This window comes from Sorex fumeus, unplaced genomic scaffold, assembly GCF_029834395.1.
Source record: "Sorex fumeus unplaced genomic scaffold, SorFum_2.1 ptg000024l, whole genome shotgun sequence".
Taxonomy (NCBI): domain Eukaryota; kingdom Metazoa; phylum Chordata; class Mammalia; order Eulipotyphla; family Soricidae; genus Sorex; species Sorex fumeus.
In genome coordinates, this window is record NW_026606081.1 from 19,631,084 (window position 1) to 19,647,003 (window position 15,920).

Sequence of the window (15,920 nt, forward strand, 5' to 3'; positions counted from 1 at the left end):
CAGCTGAGTGTGTTCTCACCCCTGGTGCCATGGAGAGCTCAAGCAGTCCCTTAGAAGCTTGAGCTTGGGGGGGGGGGGGAAGGGAGGGGGCATCTCAGAGAGAACCGGAGTCCTAAGGTAGAGTTCCCTGAGAAAAATTCTTCCAGTATCCACGTTGATTCAAATAACTCTTCGCTTAAGAACAGGAGTTAGAAGCAAGACAGACACGTTTGAGGAATTTAAGATTCCCAAGGATGAGACTGACTCAAATTCTCAACACACAAGAACAACAGTAGCTGACACAATGCTGGTGTTCAGACTTAGCATAGTGCAGCTAGGTTTTGACTGGTCAAAAATTTGGCCTGAGTTAGGAAAAGTCTGTTAAGGAGAGTCAATGACAGTCGGGTCGTTTCTTTCATATATTTTTTTTAAACAGTGACACGAGCATTTGTCAAGTCGTTTGCTACAGCACTGAACGAAAAGGAGAGCCATGACAACAGTATCAACCTATTTGTGCCACAACCTTTCCAGAACAGCAACGAGTGGGCAATCTTCACTCAATTACTACTACGGAAGGCAAAGGAAGCCGCCTGCTCCTCTTCAGGTAGGAAACTCAGCCCAACCCGTCCGATTTGGGTTGGGGAGTTGGGTGATCTGACTGGGCACTCTCTGGGCGGACCTCAGGTTACCGTGTCAGAGTCAGTGCACTGGACAAAAAAACGGCCCAAGAATGAAAGAAACTTCACCCCACGTCCCTCGCGTGCGCAACACAGGTGGAGACACGGGAACCGGGCGCTGCTCGGCTTCCACAGAGAAGCCGCGGGGGGCCCCCGACGCGCGGGCGAACCCGAGACTCGTCCGCCCCAACTCCTGCCGCCGTCCAGTCGCGCGGGGAGGTGGGCGGGGGCGCTGAGGGGCGGCGTCTGGTCAGCAGCCCGGGGGCGACCATGGCGGGGGGGGGGGGGGGGGGGTAGGGTGGGGTGGGAGTCTGCTCTGAGGCCTCGCTGTGACCGGGTTTTCCCAGCCCGGGGCGGCGGGCGCGGGGCGCTGAGGGGCGGCGTCGGTCATCAGCCCGGGGGTGACCGTCGCGTGGGGGAGGGGTTGGCCGTCAGCTGAGGCTTCGCTGTGACCGGGTTTCCTCAGGCCGGGATGCGAGGGCGCAGGCCGGTCTCTCCTCGGAGGGCCCCGGGACCGGCGTTAGGAGGCGAGTGACCGCGGGCGGGCGGGCGGGGGACCGAGCGTCCCCTCAGGCTCGGCCAGGCCCTTTGTCTCGCGCCGGCGCGCGGGCCCGGGCGACCGTCGTTCGGACTGAGGCGCCGCCGTCTCGCGACCCCCGCGGGAGGGGCCGGGGTCGCCGGGAGGAGCCCGCCGCGGCCGGCCGGGGTGGCGGCGGTGCCGCGCTCGCGGGCGCGCGCGGGGCCGGAGGGGGCGCGCGGCGGCGGCGGGGGGCGGCCGGGCCGGGCGCAGCTCTCGCGAGCTCGCCGACCTCGCGCAGGCGGCCCGCCGCCCCGCTCCGCCCCGCCCCGCCCCGCCGCCGGGCCCCGCCCCCGGCACGTGACCCGCCGGGCCGCGCGCCCCCGCCGCCGCGCGCGCGCGCCGCGCCGGCCTCCCGCCGCCGTGCCCTTCCCCGCCGCGTTCCCACCCCCGCCCCCGCCCCGCGGGCGCGCCAATGGCGGCGCGGCGCGCGCAGGGCCCGCCCCCGCGGCGCGCATCCGGCCCGCCCATTGGCCGGCGCGGCGCGGTCCCGCCCGCCCATTGGCGGCGCGGCCCGGACGCGGCGCGGGCGCGGGCGGCGGCCATTGGCGGGCGGGCGGCGCGGGTGCCCGGATGCGGGCGCGGGCCGCGCTATAAAGGGCGCGGGGAAGGCGGGAGCCGGCGCAGTTTGAATCGCGGCGGCGGCGAGTGGGCGGCCGCGTCGTTGCGTCCCGCAGCCGTTACCGAGCCGAGCGTGACTGCGCGGGAGCGAGATGGTGAGCGGGCGGGCGGGCGGGCGCGCGGCGGGCGGCGGGGGCGCGCGGGCGGGGGCGTCCGGCTCACGGCGCGACCCCCGCAGGCCGGCGGCAAGGCAGGCAAGGACTCGGGCAAGGCCAAGACAAAGGCGGTGTCGCGCTCGCAGCGCGCCGGCCTGCAGGTCAGTGGGGCGGCGGGCGGCGGGCGGGCGGGCGGCGGCGGGGAGGGGGAGGGGCGCCGCCGACGTCTCCTTCCGCGCAGTTCCCCGTCGGCCGCATCCACCGGCACCTCAAGTCGCGGACCACGAGCCACGGGCGCGTGGGCGCCACGGCCGCCGTGTACAGCGCGGCCATCCTGGAGTACCTCACGGCCGAGGTGAGCGCGCGCGCGGGCGGGCGGGGGGCGGGGGCCGCGCGCGCCGCCGTGACGCCGCGTGCCCGCAGGTACTGGAGCTGGCGGGAAACGCCTCCAAGGACCTCAAGGTGAAGCGCATCACGCCGCGCCACCTGCAGCTGGCCATCCGCGGCGACGAGGAGCTGGACTCGCTCATCAAGGCGACGATCGCGGGCGGCGGTACGTCGGCGCGGCGCGGCGCGGCGCGAGCCCGCGCGGGGGTGCAGTGCCCGCTCGGCTCTCGCGCGCCCGGGTGGGGGTGCAGTGCCCGCTCGGCTCTCGCGCGCCCGGGTGGGGGTGCAGTGCCCGCTTGGCTCTCCGCGCGCGCCCGGGTCGGGGTGCGGTGCCCGCTTGGCTCTCCGCGCGCGCCCGAGCGGGGCTGCAGGGTCCCGCCGCCCGCGCTTGCTAACCGTGTCGCCCCCGCAGGTGTCATCCCGCACATCCACAAGTCCCTGATCGGGAAGAAGGGACAACAGAAGACGGTGTAGAGGCCGCCGGGCCCGCGCTCTCTCAGGACTCTAAGTACTCGAACAGCTGTCCAGTGTCGGTGATCCCAGTGGACTGTATCTCTGTGAAAAAAACACGATTTTGCCTTTTTGTAATTCTCCTTGAGCAAGTTGGGAGTCCAGTTAGCGCCCCAACCCACCAAATTTCTGCATTCGAGTCTTAACCATATTTAAGTGTTACTGTGGCTTCAGAGAAGCTATCGATTCCGGAGTAGTGGGCTTGGGTCGAGTTCCCCGTTTTTAGAGAACTGTCGGTTTTAATTGTGATGCAGAAGTTAGAGTAACAAGCATTTGGTTTTGTACAGACGTTCCTTCCGCTCCGGTGGACGAGCTCAATAAAGGTCATATCCCAAACCGCTGGCGTCCGTCTTTGTCCGGGGTTCGAGGGGCTTCCCTTCAGTGGCCGGTCTCCCCCCGCCCGCGGGGGGTCGCGTCTCCCCGGGACCGGCGGTCACGTGGCACCACCCAGGCTTAACCGCTCCGCGCGCTGCGGCGCTTGCGGCTCGGCCTCGGGGCCGAGCGGGACCGCGGGCCGCAGAGCTCCGCAGGGCCGGCCGGGCGGCGCGATGGGCAGCGCCGCAAGCACGCACGCGCGCGCGCGCGCTGCGTCAGCGCCCCGAGTCAGCGGGGCGCTCTGAGGGCACCGGGGAGCCCGCGGGGTCGGTCCGGCGGGCGGCTCGGGCCCGCGGTTAGGCGGGGGCGCCCCGGGGGCCGCAGCCGCCGCCGAGGGGGAGGGCCCGGGGGTGGGTCTGGGGCGGGTCGGGGAGGGCTTGAGGGAGGGTCCCGGCAGGGTCCGGGGAGGGTCCCGCGGGCTCCGGCCCGCGCCGCCGAGCAGCGGCCCCGCCCGCCCGCCCGTCCCGCCCCGCCCCGCCCCGCCCCGCGCCGCTTCCGCCCGCCGCGCTCGGGGACGCGCAGGCCATGGAGGGGAACCGGGACGAGGCGGAGCGCTGTGTGCGCATCGCGCGCCAGGCCCTGGACGCCGGCGACCGTGAGCGGGCCCAGCGCTTCCTGCTCAAGGCCCAGAAGCTCTACCCGCTGCCCGCCGCCCGCGGTGAGCCCGCCGGGGGGGACAGCCGGTCCCCGGGAGGGACGCCCAGAGCCCGGGAGGGACACCGGCCCCGGGAGGGACACCGGACCCGGAGGGCACCCCGGCCTCCAGCCGTGCAGCCCGGCCCGCCGGGACCCCCGAGAGCGCATCCGCGCGCCCCCTGCCCACCTGCCGCCCGCGCTTGCCCGGCCCCGAGTGTCCCGGGTCGCGCCGGCCTCCGCAGGACATTGTCCTCCCTCCGCCTGGGCCTGCCCAGTCCCTGCCCGGTGCTGCCCGGTGCTCCCCGGGGCCTGTCCAGCCCCTGCCCCGTGCTCCTCGGGTTCTGCCCAGCCCCTGCGCGGTGCCCTTCCCGGGGCCTGCCCAGCCCCTGCCCCGTGCTCCCCGGACTCTGCCCAGCCTCTGCCCGGTGCTCCCCCGGGGCCGGCCCAGCGAGGTCGCGGCGCCCACTGAAGCCCGGCTGGGCCCCGAGCGCCCCTTGCTCCGAACATAGAAGCTGCCCCGGCCCTCAGGGTCGTGAGCTCGGGTGGGCCCGCGGGGGACAGGCCGCGGGGGATGGAAACGCGCCCCGGGCCGCGGGGAGGATGGGCAGACAGGGGGCCGAGCGCCCGCACCTGTCCCGCTGCCTGGGACGCGGTGTCCAGTCGAGGCTTGGGCAGCTCCAAGGGAAGGGAGCGGGCGCGGGAGGGGGCTCCTTGCCCTGCTTCCCTCTGTTCTCTCGTGCTCCCTTCCCTGTCGGAACCCTCGGGCCTCCCATTGAATGCATCGTTCTGAGACAGAAGAGGGCAGTGGGAGAAACCACCCGATGACGTCCACCTGTCTGGGGCAGTGCTGTGTGATAGATGTGCAGAGTTTTCCATCTGAAGAAACTGAAATTCTGTACTAGACACACCTTCAACCGCCCCAGCTTTTGGTTCAAGTGTTGGCTGCTGTCTTAGGTACCTTCCGGCAAACAGAATCAAGACTGTGTTTTCTGGTAACTTTCTCATTTTACTTAGCCCAGTGAAGCGCATCATATTTTGTAGGGTATGGTAGGATTTCCTTTTTTGAGGGCTGCATACTATTCTCCGAGTGTTCTGCCCACATTTGTATTATCCATTCACCTGTCTGTGGACATTTAGATGGTTCCCCTACCTTGGCTATCTTGGCTAGCATTGCTCTAATATGTTTTCAAGATGATGGTAGAGACCCAGAAATGGGATTGTTGGATCTTACTGTTTTCACTTTTGAGTAACTGTCGTATTGTTTCCCCTGCCAGATGCACCACTTAAGGTTCCCACTCACAGCACACAAGAATGGGTTTTTCCACATCTCCATCAGCAGTTCTTTCCTTTATCATTTTCTTTCCCAACAACTGTATCTTATTGTACATTTGATTTGCATTTTTAAAATAATTAGCTAAGTTTGACACTTTCTTATCTACTTATTGTCCCTTTGTATATGGTCTCAGGAGAAATATCTTATTCAAGTACTCTACCTTTTATCATACCAGGTTATCTGTGAAGTTCTTGAACTTTTTTCTTTATGGGTTTTGAACATTTGGGTACTCTTACTAGTAATATGATTTATGCTTTTCCTCTCCCATTCTGTAAATTGTTCTTCACTCTATTGATTGTGTCCTTTGATGCAGTTAAATTTGATGTAATTCCATTGTCGATTTTTGCTTTGATTGCCTGTGCTTTTGCTATCATCGTCAAGGAATCATTGCCACAAGTTTAATTTGGGGGGCGAAGGAGAGGGATAGTATGGGAAATTGAATGTAGGACCACGTACAAGTGAACCCCGTACGTTCCCTCTGAATGACATCCCAAATCTAGAGGTATTTTAAATCTCCATGCTGTATTGAATGCATTAATGTATGGAAAGCTTTTCATAGTAGCACTCAGATGCTTTGGTTCCATTTTAAGTTGGTACCACATTACCGTATCATTTTACCCTTTGTGCTACTTTACAGTATGAGGCTCTGAGCATTTTCTTTTTGTTTTTTTTTTTTTTTTGTGCCACATCCAATGATGCCCAGAGGTTACTCCTGGTTCTGCACTCAGGAATTACTCCTGGCAGTGCTTGGGGAACCATATGGGATGCTGGGAATTGAACCTGGGTTGGCTGCGTGCAAGGCAAATGCCCTACCTGTTGTATTCTCACTCTGCCCCCGCGTGAGCATTTTAAAGCCTGTTACAAACATCTGATTCCGTCTACTGAAGCTTCTGTAAGGTAGAAGAACACAGGACAACCCTTGCTCACAAGTACATGAATGTAGGAATATTAAAAAAGTTCAGTGAAATATGATCTAAAATGCTACATTGTAAGACTTCGTGGAATTAACAACTAGTTTTAGGATATAGCTATGGTGTAGTCAGAAAGACTTTTTATTGGTTGGTGGGGTTTTTGAGCCAAGCACGGTGGTGCTCAGGGCTTGCTCCGGCCTCCGTGCTTGGGGGTCAGTCCTGGGGGTGCGAGGGCTTGAACAGGGCATGGCTGAGTGCAAGGCCCCTGCTTCCCTAGTGCTCTCTCTCTCTCTTTGGCCCTGTTTTCTTGGACTTTATCTCCCAACAGGCAGTTTGGGCCGCCTGGGCCGAGCTTCAGTGCCAGCGCCTGAGGGTGCGGTGTTGTTCCAGGATTTTCTGGGTCACCCTTGGGGGGTTGGGGCCCAGGTGGTGCCTGGAACCCCTCCTCTAACCACTGCACTGTCTCCAGGCCTCAGAAAAGCATGGTGTATACAGTGTCCTCCGAAGATGTGTGTGTGAGTAATTTAGGAATTCAAGAGAGAATAGAGAATGTTTGTGTAAGTTCTTCAGAAAGTAGTTAGTGTGGAAGGAAGTTGAAGGTACTGCTTAAGATGAAATTTCAAATTTTTATCTGGGTGTTGGAGAGATAGTATAGCACTTGCCTGGCATGTGGCTGTCCTGGGTGCTATCCCTGGGACCACATATGGTTCCCCTGAGCCCCTCCAGGAGTGATCCCTGAGCACAGAGCCTGGAGTGATCCCAGAACACTGCCCAGTATGGCCCCCAAATAACAAAAAGCTGCACAGAGTTTGATCTCTGATGTTCCTCTGTTCTAGACGCCCATGACGCCCTTAGAATTGGGAGTTTGGATGGGATGTTTGCTGTGGAAGTGTTTTCATACTTGGATAGGCAAAAGGAAACATTACACGGAAACATTACACACTTTCCTCAACAGTAAATGGAAAATATGGGACCAAGCTCTAGAATGCATGCTCTTTTTATCTTTTGTTCTCCCAGGCTAGATAGCTAATTGATAAAACACTTAAAAATTGGTGAATTTTTTTTTTGATCTCCAAATGGGTCTGGTACATCTTTGCTCTGTGTTTTTAGTTGAGAAATGCTATTTTATACTTGATTGCAGTGGACTTCTAAGTGAATTGCTTTCATAGCTTTCAAATCTTCTCATGTTCTGATTGAGGTTTGAATGGGTTATTACTATATATGAGGAGCTGCTACATAGCAAATAAGAATATTGTAGAGTCAATGTGAGCAGACAGAAGGAAGTTTTTTTTATTTCTTAAAATATGTATTTGTTGAGTTACTGATCTATTTTTGATTTTCCCTACTTTAGGACTTCCAGTATTTAGTAAGTTGGAGCAGAGGCTGAACTATAGTTTTTGTTTTTCCCCAGGAAAAGTATGCTCATTTTTGTTGTTGTTTTTTTCCTGGGTCCCACCTCATGGCATTCAGGGTTTACTCTTGGCTCTGGACTCAGGGGTCACTCCTGGTGGGGCTCAGGGGACCACTTGGGGTGCCGGGAATAAAACCTGGGTCGGGCACATGCAAGATAAATGCCCTACCTGGTAGACTATTTTTCTGGTCCTAAGAAAAGTACACTTCCTGTTTAAGAATGTCATCCTAAAGGTTGGAGAGATAGTAAAGCAGACAGGGTGGTCCCAGGCACCTCATATGGTCCCCCAGGTCCCGCCAGGAGTGATCCCTGAGGACAAAGTCAGGACTGAGCCATAAGCACTTCCCTCTTCCCCCCCCCACCCCCCGTATTATTTTAAATAGAATAAATTCAAAGACTTGCCCCCTTTGGTCTCACTTAAAACCAAAACAAAGCTTTTTAAACTGTTGTTTCATACCTGGAGTATTATCCAACCTTTTTTGTATTTTTTTTCTTTTTTGGGTCACACCTGGCGATGCACAGGGGTTACTCCTGACTCCGCATTCAGGAATTACCCCTGGCGGTGCTCTGGGGACCATATGGGATACTGGTTATCGAACCTGGGTCGGCCGTGTGCGAGGCAAACACCCTACCTGCTGAGCTATTGCTCCAGTACCCTTGTCCAACCTATTTCTTTCAAGACAGCTTCCTTCTCTCTCCCTTTTCACTAAGTTTAGATTTAGTGACAGATTTGAAATTGCATATTCAAATGAAGGGCGTTGGTAGCACCAAGTATAAAATGATTTACAAATTCCAGCTGCCAGCCAAGCTGTACCAGGTGTGATGGTTGAAGATAGAACTCCCACTTGGGTTCTGAACCTTAATTGATAATAGTTGAGTGACTTTGCAGGCATAAATGGTTTTCTGAACCTCCGTTTCCTCCCTCATCTATGAAATGGGCATTTATTTCTTCTGCAGAGATTGGCGCAGCTTGCAGTATCTGCCCGGCACTGTATCTGGAGCAGGGGTCCAATATGCAGGTGGTGGGACCCTCCTTGAACGCACGTGGGTAGATGTCAGCCTCCTCTACCGGACCCTAGTGTTTGCATCTGTAGTTGTCATTGTGGGATTAGCATGAGGACCTTAATTACTGCCTGAGGACTGTGCAGAGGTTTTGGAGTGGTGCCTCGAGTCGATGAATGGTGTCTCTCCTGTCTTTTTACTTTTTTTTTTTCCTTTTTTGGGTCACACCCAGCGATGCGCAGAGGTTACTCCTGGCTTTGCACTCAGAAGTCATTCCTGGCAGTGCTCAGGGGACCATATGGGATGCTGGGAATCGAACCCAGGTCAGCTGCGTGCAAGGCAAACACCCTACCCACTGTGCTATCTCTCCAGCCCCTCTTTCTTGTTACTTTATTGGACGCAGATTCGTTGCTGTAAGTTGGGCTTCATCTGCCTTTGGACCTAGCCCTCTGCCCGTTGTCCATGGGCTTGGCTGTTCCTCTCCTAAACCCAAAATGCCTTTGCCAGCAGGAACCGTTTTCCTCTTAGTCATTCTCCTGCTCCCACGGCACAGGGCAATGTTCCTGCATCCCAAGGGTCTCTGGAAATAGGCCACACGGGCCGTGCAGGGCCTGATCTCTGGGCCCTGGGCCTGCAGGTCTGTACTCCACCCCGAGATGTTCTCCCTGGGTCCTTACCGGCTCCCTGTGTCATGGGGGTCACCGTGGTTTCCATTAGAAAGTGTCAGGAGCCCAGGTCACCCTTCAGGGTACACCCGCCCTGCGCATCTCCAACAGGTTGGTTTCTGCCCACCACCATCAATCCGACCCCTCGGCCGCTTCACCTCACTGGTCTCCTTTGGGCCTCTGGTGGGATCCATAATCCAAGGTATGTTTAACTTTGTTTGCTTCGTCCTGATGCCCGCCTTCCATTCCCTTATTTCACTTATGATCACATCCAGGTGGTTGCAGACGGGACAGAGTTCATGACGAGAGCGCGCCACGGGCTGGAGCGTCTGCTTGGCACTGGGCGGCCCCGTCCAGCCCTGCACCTTCCTGCAGTGCCTCCTTGCTGCTTGCTGCAGGGGCCTTAGCAGCTCCCACCCCACCCACAGGTCCAGCTTCACGCCATGCTGGACACCGAGCCCGGGGACCGAGCCTGCCCCAGCCCTGGTTTCTTGTGGTCTGACTGGGAGCATCCTAAGAAGTTCCAGTAGACAGCTTGCTGTTGGCTCGCTCTGGTTTGGGTCTACATTTCCCTGATGTAAGAACTGTTGAACAGTTTCAGGTGCCTGTTTGCCCTGCATCTCATCTTTGGAAATTATCTATACAGATCCTCTGCGCATTTAGAAATTTGCTAAATTGTTGAGCAGTAGGGCTTTTATATCTGGGATTTTAATCACTTGTTGGATGTATGGTATGACTTGCTAGTGTCTGCTCCAGCTGAGTGGGCTGGGGCAGGGTGGGCACACCTGGCAGTGGCAGGGGTCACTCCTAGCTCTGTCCTGGTGTGATCCTCTTGGTGCTGGGGCTAGCAGCGTCTTGCCCTCTGCGTTCTCCCTGGCTCCACATCCTGCTTTGGGCCTCATTTTCCTCACTACAGCACCTCCTTAGTTTGGTTTGGTCCCGGTCATTTCCTCTTGTTTGTATTTCTCTTGGGCTGGAGCGATAGCACAGCAGGTAGGGCATTTGTCTTGCATGTGGCTGGCCTGGCAGGGCTGGGTTCGATTCCTCCGCCCCTCTCAGAGAGCCCCGCAAGCTACCGAGAGTATCTCGCCCGCACGCAAAGCCTGGTAAGCTCCCCGTGACGTATTCGATATGCCAAACACAGTCACAAGTCTCACAATGTTACTGGGCGCGCCCGAGCAAATCGATGAACAACGGGAGGACAGTGACAGTGACAGTATTTCTCTTGCCGGTGGAGTGAGTCCAAGTGCATTTCTGAAGCTGATTGGCAGCGAGGGGCGTGTGGCATGTTGTAGTGGATGTATTGTGTTGTTTCAGGTCCTACACTCAGAACTTAACTCACATCAAGCTTCTTCCCGCACAACCCCCCCTTGTTGTTTTGGGGGCCACAGCAGTGGTGCTCAGGGCTTATTTCTTTGTGCTCAGGGCTCACTCCTGGTGCGATTTGGGGTACCGTAGCGGGTGCTGGGGGTTGAACCTGAGTCTGCTGTGTGAAATCTCTTGCCCCTTCTTTAGTGCTTTTGGAATGCATTTTTTGTGTGTGAAGTTAGTTTTGTTGTCATCATTTGCTTTTTGTCATTGGGCCATGCCCAGTGGTGCTGGTCTGCCTGTGACCCTCCCTGGCCTTTGCGTGTGTCAGTTGGTTTTTCACTGCCGCTTCACAGGGGGCCTCTCTTCTGTCACATGTGCTTGGTGCCTGCCAGCAGCTTGTGGCCCATGTATGACCTGCTGTTCTGTTTTATTGACCTGTTTCCGTCTGTGTTCTCAGGACATGCTGTTGTGGTGCTTTAGGTGTTGTCTGAGGGCAGGAAGCATGATGCCTCCTTTCTGCTCTCCTCAGGGTTATTTTTTCTATTCATGGTCTTTTGTGGTTTGATACAAATTCCAATATTTTTTGTTTGTTTGTTTTTTGGGTAACACCTGGCTCTGCACTCAGGGATCACTCCTGGTGGTGCTTGGGGTGCTGGGAATTGAACCTGGGTTGACTGCGTGCAAGGCAAATGCCCTACCCGCTGTGCTATCGCTCTGGCCCAAATTCCAGTATTTTTTTGTTCCATTTCTGTGAAAAATGCCTTTGGGTTTTGATAAGGATTGCACTGAATCTATGTATTGCTTTAAATAAAACACCTTTAGAGTAATATCAATTCTTCCTGGTGGTGGGCACAGAATATCTATTGTTTTGTGTTTTCATTTCAACAATGTCTTAAAAGTTTTTATTTTTTGAATCTTTCATTGATCATGTTAAATTTATTCCTAGCTATCTTATTCTTTTTGACAAGACTGTAAGTAGGGTTGTTTTCATAATTTCTTTTTCTTCAATTAATATTTTCTTCAAATTAATATTTTGTATCAAGAAACAAGACTGCTCAGATTGGGACTGGGCCTCCTCCACCCAGATCCCCCATCTTCCAGTAGCTAGGCGTTACACCCACTAACTGCCCCCGGCTCCATGTAATCCCATCAACTGCCAAGACCCAGAGACTATCAAACCAAGCTCCCGGAAGTGCGCAGCCAAGAATGCGGCCTCTTATTGTCTAATTCTCGCTCTCAGAGAACCCGGCAAGCTACCCAGAGTATCCTGCCCCGCACGGCAGAGCCTGGGAAGCTCCCCGTGGCATATTCGATATGCCAAAACCCAGTAACAATGATGGGTCTCATTCCCCTGACCCTGAAAGAGCCTCCAATGTGGCACTTGAAAATCTCAGGGGCTAGGACGAATGGAGACGTTACTGGTGCCTGCTCGAGGAAATCGGTGAGCGACAGGATGACAGTGATACAGTGGTCTAGAAACAATAGATTTTTTTGATATTGATTTTTTTGTAGCCTGCCACCTCTCTTTCTCTCTCTCTCTCTCTCTCTCTCTCTCTCTCTCTCTCTGTGTCTTTTTTAGTCTTTAAGGTTTCCTATGCATCTTTTGCAGCAGACAAATAGTTGCAGTCCCCTTTCTTCACTTCTAATTTAGTTGCCTCTCTCCCCCCTCCCCCCTTTTCTTCCTCATTGCTCTTGCTGAGATTTCTAGTACTCTGTAAGGAATGGTTGGAGAGTGGGCACCCTCTCATATTCCATATCTCAGATGGAAAAATCTTCTTTTTTTCACCATTGCATCTGATGACATTAGCAGTTGGTTTGTCATATGTGGCCTTCGTGATGTTGGTGCACTTTCCTTCTGTGCCCATTTATTACGGATTTCTCTTTACTTCTTGACTTTGTCTTTTCCCAGGAATGCTCAGGGAGCCCAATCCTTCCCCGGGCAGCTAGCGGGGCCACACACATACCCAGTCAGCTCAAGTTGGAAACGGATATTGGATCTTGTCTGTTGTTCTGCATTTACTGAAACTATCGTATGGTTTTCATCTTTTTTTTTTTTTTGCATGTTGAACCATCATCTTTCTGGTTAGACCCTATTGAGAATGGTGTATGACCCTTTTATGTATATTGATCTCAGCTGGCTGAGGGTTTTTTTTTTTTTTTGGTGGTGAGGTGGTTGGCCCCCATCTGGTGATGCTCAGGGGTTACTCCTGACTCTGCACCCAGGAAACACTCCTGGCAGGCTCAGGGGACCGTATGGGGTGCTAGCTATCAAACCCAGGTTGGCTGCACATAAGGCAAATGTCCTGACTACTGTACTATCTCTGTGGCCCACAGTTGACTGATTTTATTGGGAATTTTTACATCCCTCTTTATCAGAAATTTTGATGTAGAGTTTTTTCCTTTTGTTTAATGTCTTTGTTCTTGGCATTAAGATAATATCGAAGTTATAAGGTATGTTTAGAAGCATTCTCTCTTCAATTGTTTTAAAGTTTGACAGGTAGGTATTAAATCTTTGAATGCTTGATAAATAACCTAAACCTACTCTGTATCCAAAGGAACTAGATAAAGAACTAATGAAACCAAAAGCATTTAGAAGGAAGGGAACAATGAAAGTTACAGTTGAAATACACTCAGTAGGAGAAATAAAGCAACAAATTGATCTATCTAGTAGAAATAGGCAAATTCTTAGAATCACACATCCTTCTACCCCTGAATCAAGAAGAAACAAACTATCAACATGAACAGCCAACCCTCAAAGCCTTCTTAGGAAGTGCAGTCTGCCTTTGCTGCTTATGGTGGGTTAGGCAGACACCTTGCTGGCTAGGGTTAAATATATCAAGAATATTGAGTAATTTTTTTTCTTATGTGAAATTTATAAGTTTTTTTCCTTTTTTATAAATTTATTTATTGACTCACTGTGAGAGCAGTCACAAAGATTTCGAGTTAGTCTCAGTCATACAACAATGAAACACCTGTCCCTTCACCAGTGCCCATTTTCCACCACCAAAAACCCCAGTATACCCCCATCCCACACCCTCCCCCTACCTGTGGGGCAGATAATTACCACATTACTTTCTCTCTACTTTGATTACAGTCAGTATTTTGACATCAGACCCACCATTATTATTTGGGATTTTACCCCAACACTCATCTGCTGAAAAGGCAACCATAGACAATTTGTTTTCTATTGCTGGTTATGAATAACATTATGATGTTGTGCGGCCGCAATAGTGGCCGCACGATTTTGGAATTCTGAAATTTTAACATTTAAATCTAGAGGGATTTCTGCCAAAACCTGTTAAGTTCCTAGATTTGTTCCTGAGTCTCTGGGATCATGGCCTTTAAGCAGCATGATCAGGAACCAGAGAGTCCGTTTGTGGGTGGAGACTCGGTGTCTCATTGGGGTGGGAGGAAAGGGCCGGTTCTACCCCCATCCCGTGAGGCCCTGCCTGTCTCGTCATTGCAGGCCCAAACCTGGCTGTCCAATGACCTCTGGAGGATGGCAGCCATTGAGCCGCCAGGGGAAACAGGCCAAGGCATGAAACCTATTCCCACCTGGGGTGGCCCAGGGCCAGTAACCTACTGCAGGGACCGGATGCATTTCTGCCCGTTGGACCATGTGGCTTTGATGTTGATGGCTGGGTTTCTCCATTCTTCCCCCTTTGTCATGAGTGAATTCTGTGTGGGAAGCACCTGGAGACATGTCACTGGACTCGCACCCGCGCCTCACCGCGTCCGTCCATATTCTTCCCCAGCAGAGGCTGACGGTTGCCTGGCGCGGCTCTGTGTCAGCCCAGCTGTGGGTGTGGGTCAGGCCCTATGTTGTTTCTCCTGACGGCCAGGTGGCCTCATCTTGCATCATCTGGAACTCTGCGAGCTGCTGGTGCCCTTCGGCACACCCGTCCCTCTTCAGGCTTCCTTACTTCCTGCCATAAGTCGTTTCCAGGCTCACCTTTTGCTTTCCCTGAGGATTTGCTCTTTGACTGGACTTTTTTTTTTTTTTAATTTTTATTAGTGAAACACTATGAGGTACAGTTGTAGACTTACAAATTTTTGTGCTTGGGTTTCAGTTATACAATGATCCAGTACCCATCCCTCCACCAGTGCCCATTCTCTACCACTACTAATCCCAGTATCCCTCCCATTCCCCATCCTCCCAATCCCACCCTGCATCTGTGGCAGGGCATTCCCTCTTGTTCTCTCTCTCCTTTTGGGTGCTGTGGTTTGCAAAAGAGGAATTGAGTGGCAGTCATGTTCGGTCTATAGTCTACTTTCAGCATACATCTCCCATCCTGGGCGGATCCTCCCAACACCCTTTATTTGGTGTTCCCTTTTCTATCTGAGCTAATGAAGATGTTCAATGAACTCATTGAAACAGTGAGACAGATATCCAGTAAATTGAAGGAGGACATGAAAGAAACAATGGATCGGACAATCGAGAAAATTCAGGAAGAAATGAGAGAAGAAATTGGAAAGCTATGCACAGAAATGTTACAAATAAAAGATTCCGTAGATGAAATAAAAAACTCAGTCTTTGCCCTCAATAGTAGAATGACCACAGCTGAAGACAGAATCAGTGAGCTGGAAGATCAGCTGCACCAAGCCAACAGGCAACAACAAACAAAGGCAAGAGACCTCAAAATAGCTCTAGAGCGCATTAGAGTCCTAGGAGATGATTCCAAGAGGAACAACATTAGAATCATTGGAGTACCAGAAGCTCAGGGAAACAATCCCAATGAAAAAGCCACAGTAAACAAATCATTGCTGAAAAATTCCCAGAGCTCGACAATGCAGCCATTCAGATTCAAGGAGCCCGAAGGGTGCCAGCTAAAAGAGACCCTAACAAAAACACTCCAAGGCACATCGTAGTTAGAATGATCGATGTTGCGGATTGAGACACAATACTGCAAGCAGCAAGGTCAAAGAAGGAAATCACATACAAAGGAACACCCCTTAGATTCACAGCAGACCTATCAGGGGAAACCCTCCAAGCCCGAAGGCAATGGTGGGATATAGTGAAAAAACCCACTGAAATGAATGCTTCACCAAGAATATCTGGCTAAACTCTCACTCAAACTCGAAGGAACGGCACACTATTTTTTGGGTAAACAGCAGCTCAGGAACTTCATAGACTCAAAACCAAAGCTAAAAGAAGGGCTGAAGGGGCTACTATAAGACAAGGCAAACCCTACAAGCACAACAGACCCTTACAGAAAGATGACACAAAACCCCATAACAATAATCTCTCTCAATGACTGGAATTCTTGCAGTGGTGTGTGGATGCCGCGTCGTGAGCACGCGTGTGAGAGTGGTCAACCCTGGCGGGTCTGGGTTTCCGGCCTCAGGGTTGGGCCTTTGTCTCTGACCGCGGGGATTTCATGAGGGACATGAGAAGTGAAGCGCCTCTTCCGCCGCTGTCTCCCGAGTCTC

General features: G+C 53.8%; 2 protein-coding genes across 2 annotated transcripts in view; both read left to right on the forward strand.

The window, feature by feature from the left end:
- The first annotated feature begins 1,792 nt into the window (after positions 1-1,792).
- Positions 1,793-3,143, forward strand: LOC130023599 (histone H2A.Z). Its single transcript, XM_056114162.1, has 5 exons — positions 1,793-1,949; positions 2,033-2,110; positions 2,191-2,304; positions 2,373-2,502; positions 2,749-3,143. Exons 1-5 carry the CDS (start codon positions 1,947-1,949, stop codon positions 2,808-2,810), a joined length of 387 nt encoding a protein of 128 aa, XP_055970137.1. The 5' UTR covers positions 1,793-1,946; the 3' UTR covers positions 2,811-3,143.
- Positions 3,144-3,734: 591 nt separating this feature from the next.
- Positions 3,735-15,920, forward strand: part of DNAJB14 (DnaJ heat shock protein family (Hsp40) member B14) — a 36,762-nt gene continuing 24,576 nt past the window's right edge. The window contains exon 1 of the mRNA XM_056114124.1: positions 3,735-3,879. Within this exon, the coding sequence (XP_055970099.1) occupies positions 3,747-3,879 (133 nt within the window). The 5' untranslated portion in view covers positions 3,735-3,746. The remainder of the gene's footprint in view (positions 3,880-15,920) is intronic.

What these genes read in the sequence shown, in the direction of transcription:
- LOC130023599 (XM_056114162.1), top strand. An exon ending in TGGAGTACCTCACGGCCGAG is followed by an intron (nt 2,305 to 2,372) that starts GTGAGCGCGCGC and finishes GCGTGCCCGCAG; the next exon opens with GTACTGGAGCTGGCGGGAAA. An exon ending in GGCGACGATCGCGGGCGGCG is followed by an intron (nt 2,503 to 2,748) that starts GTACGTCGGCGC and finishes TCGCCCCCGCAG; the next exon opens with GTGTCATCCCGCACATCCAC.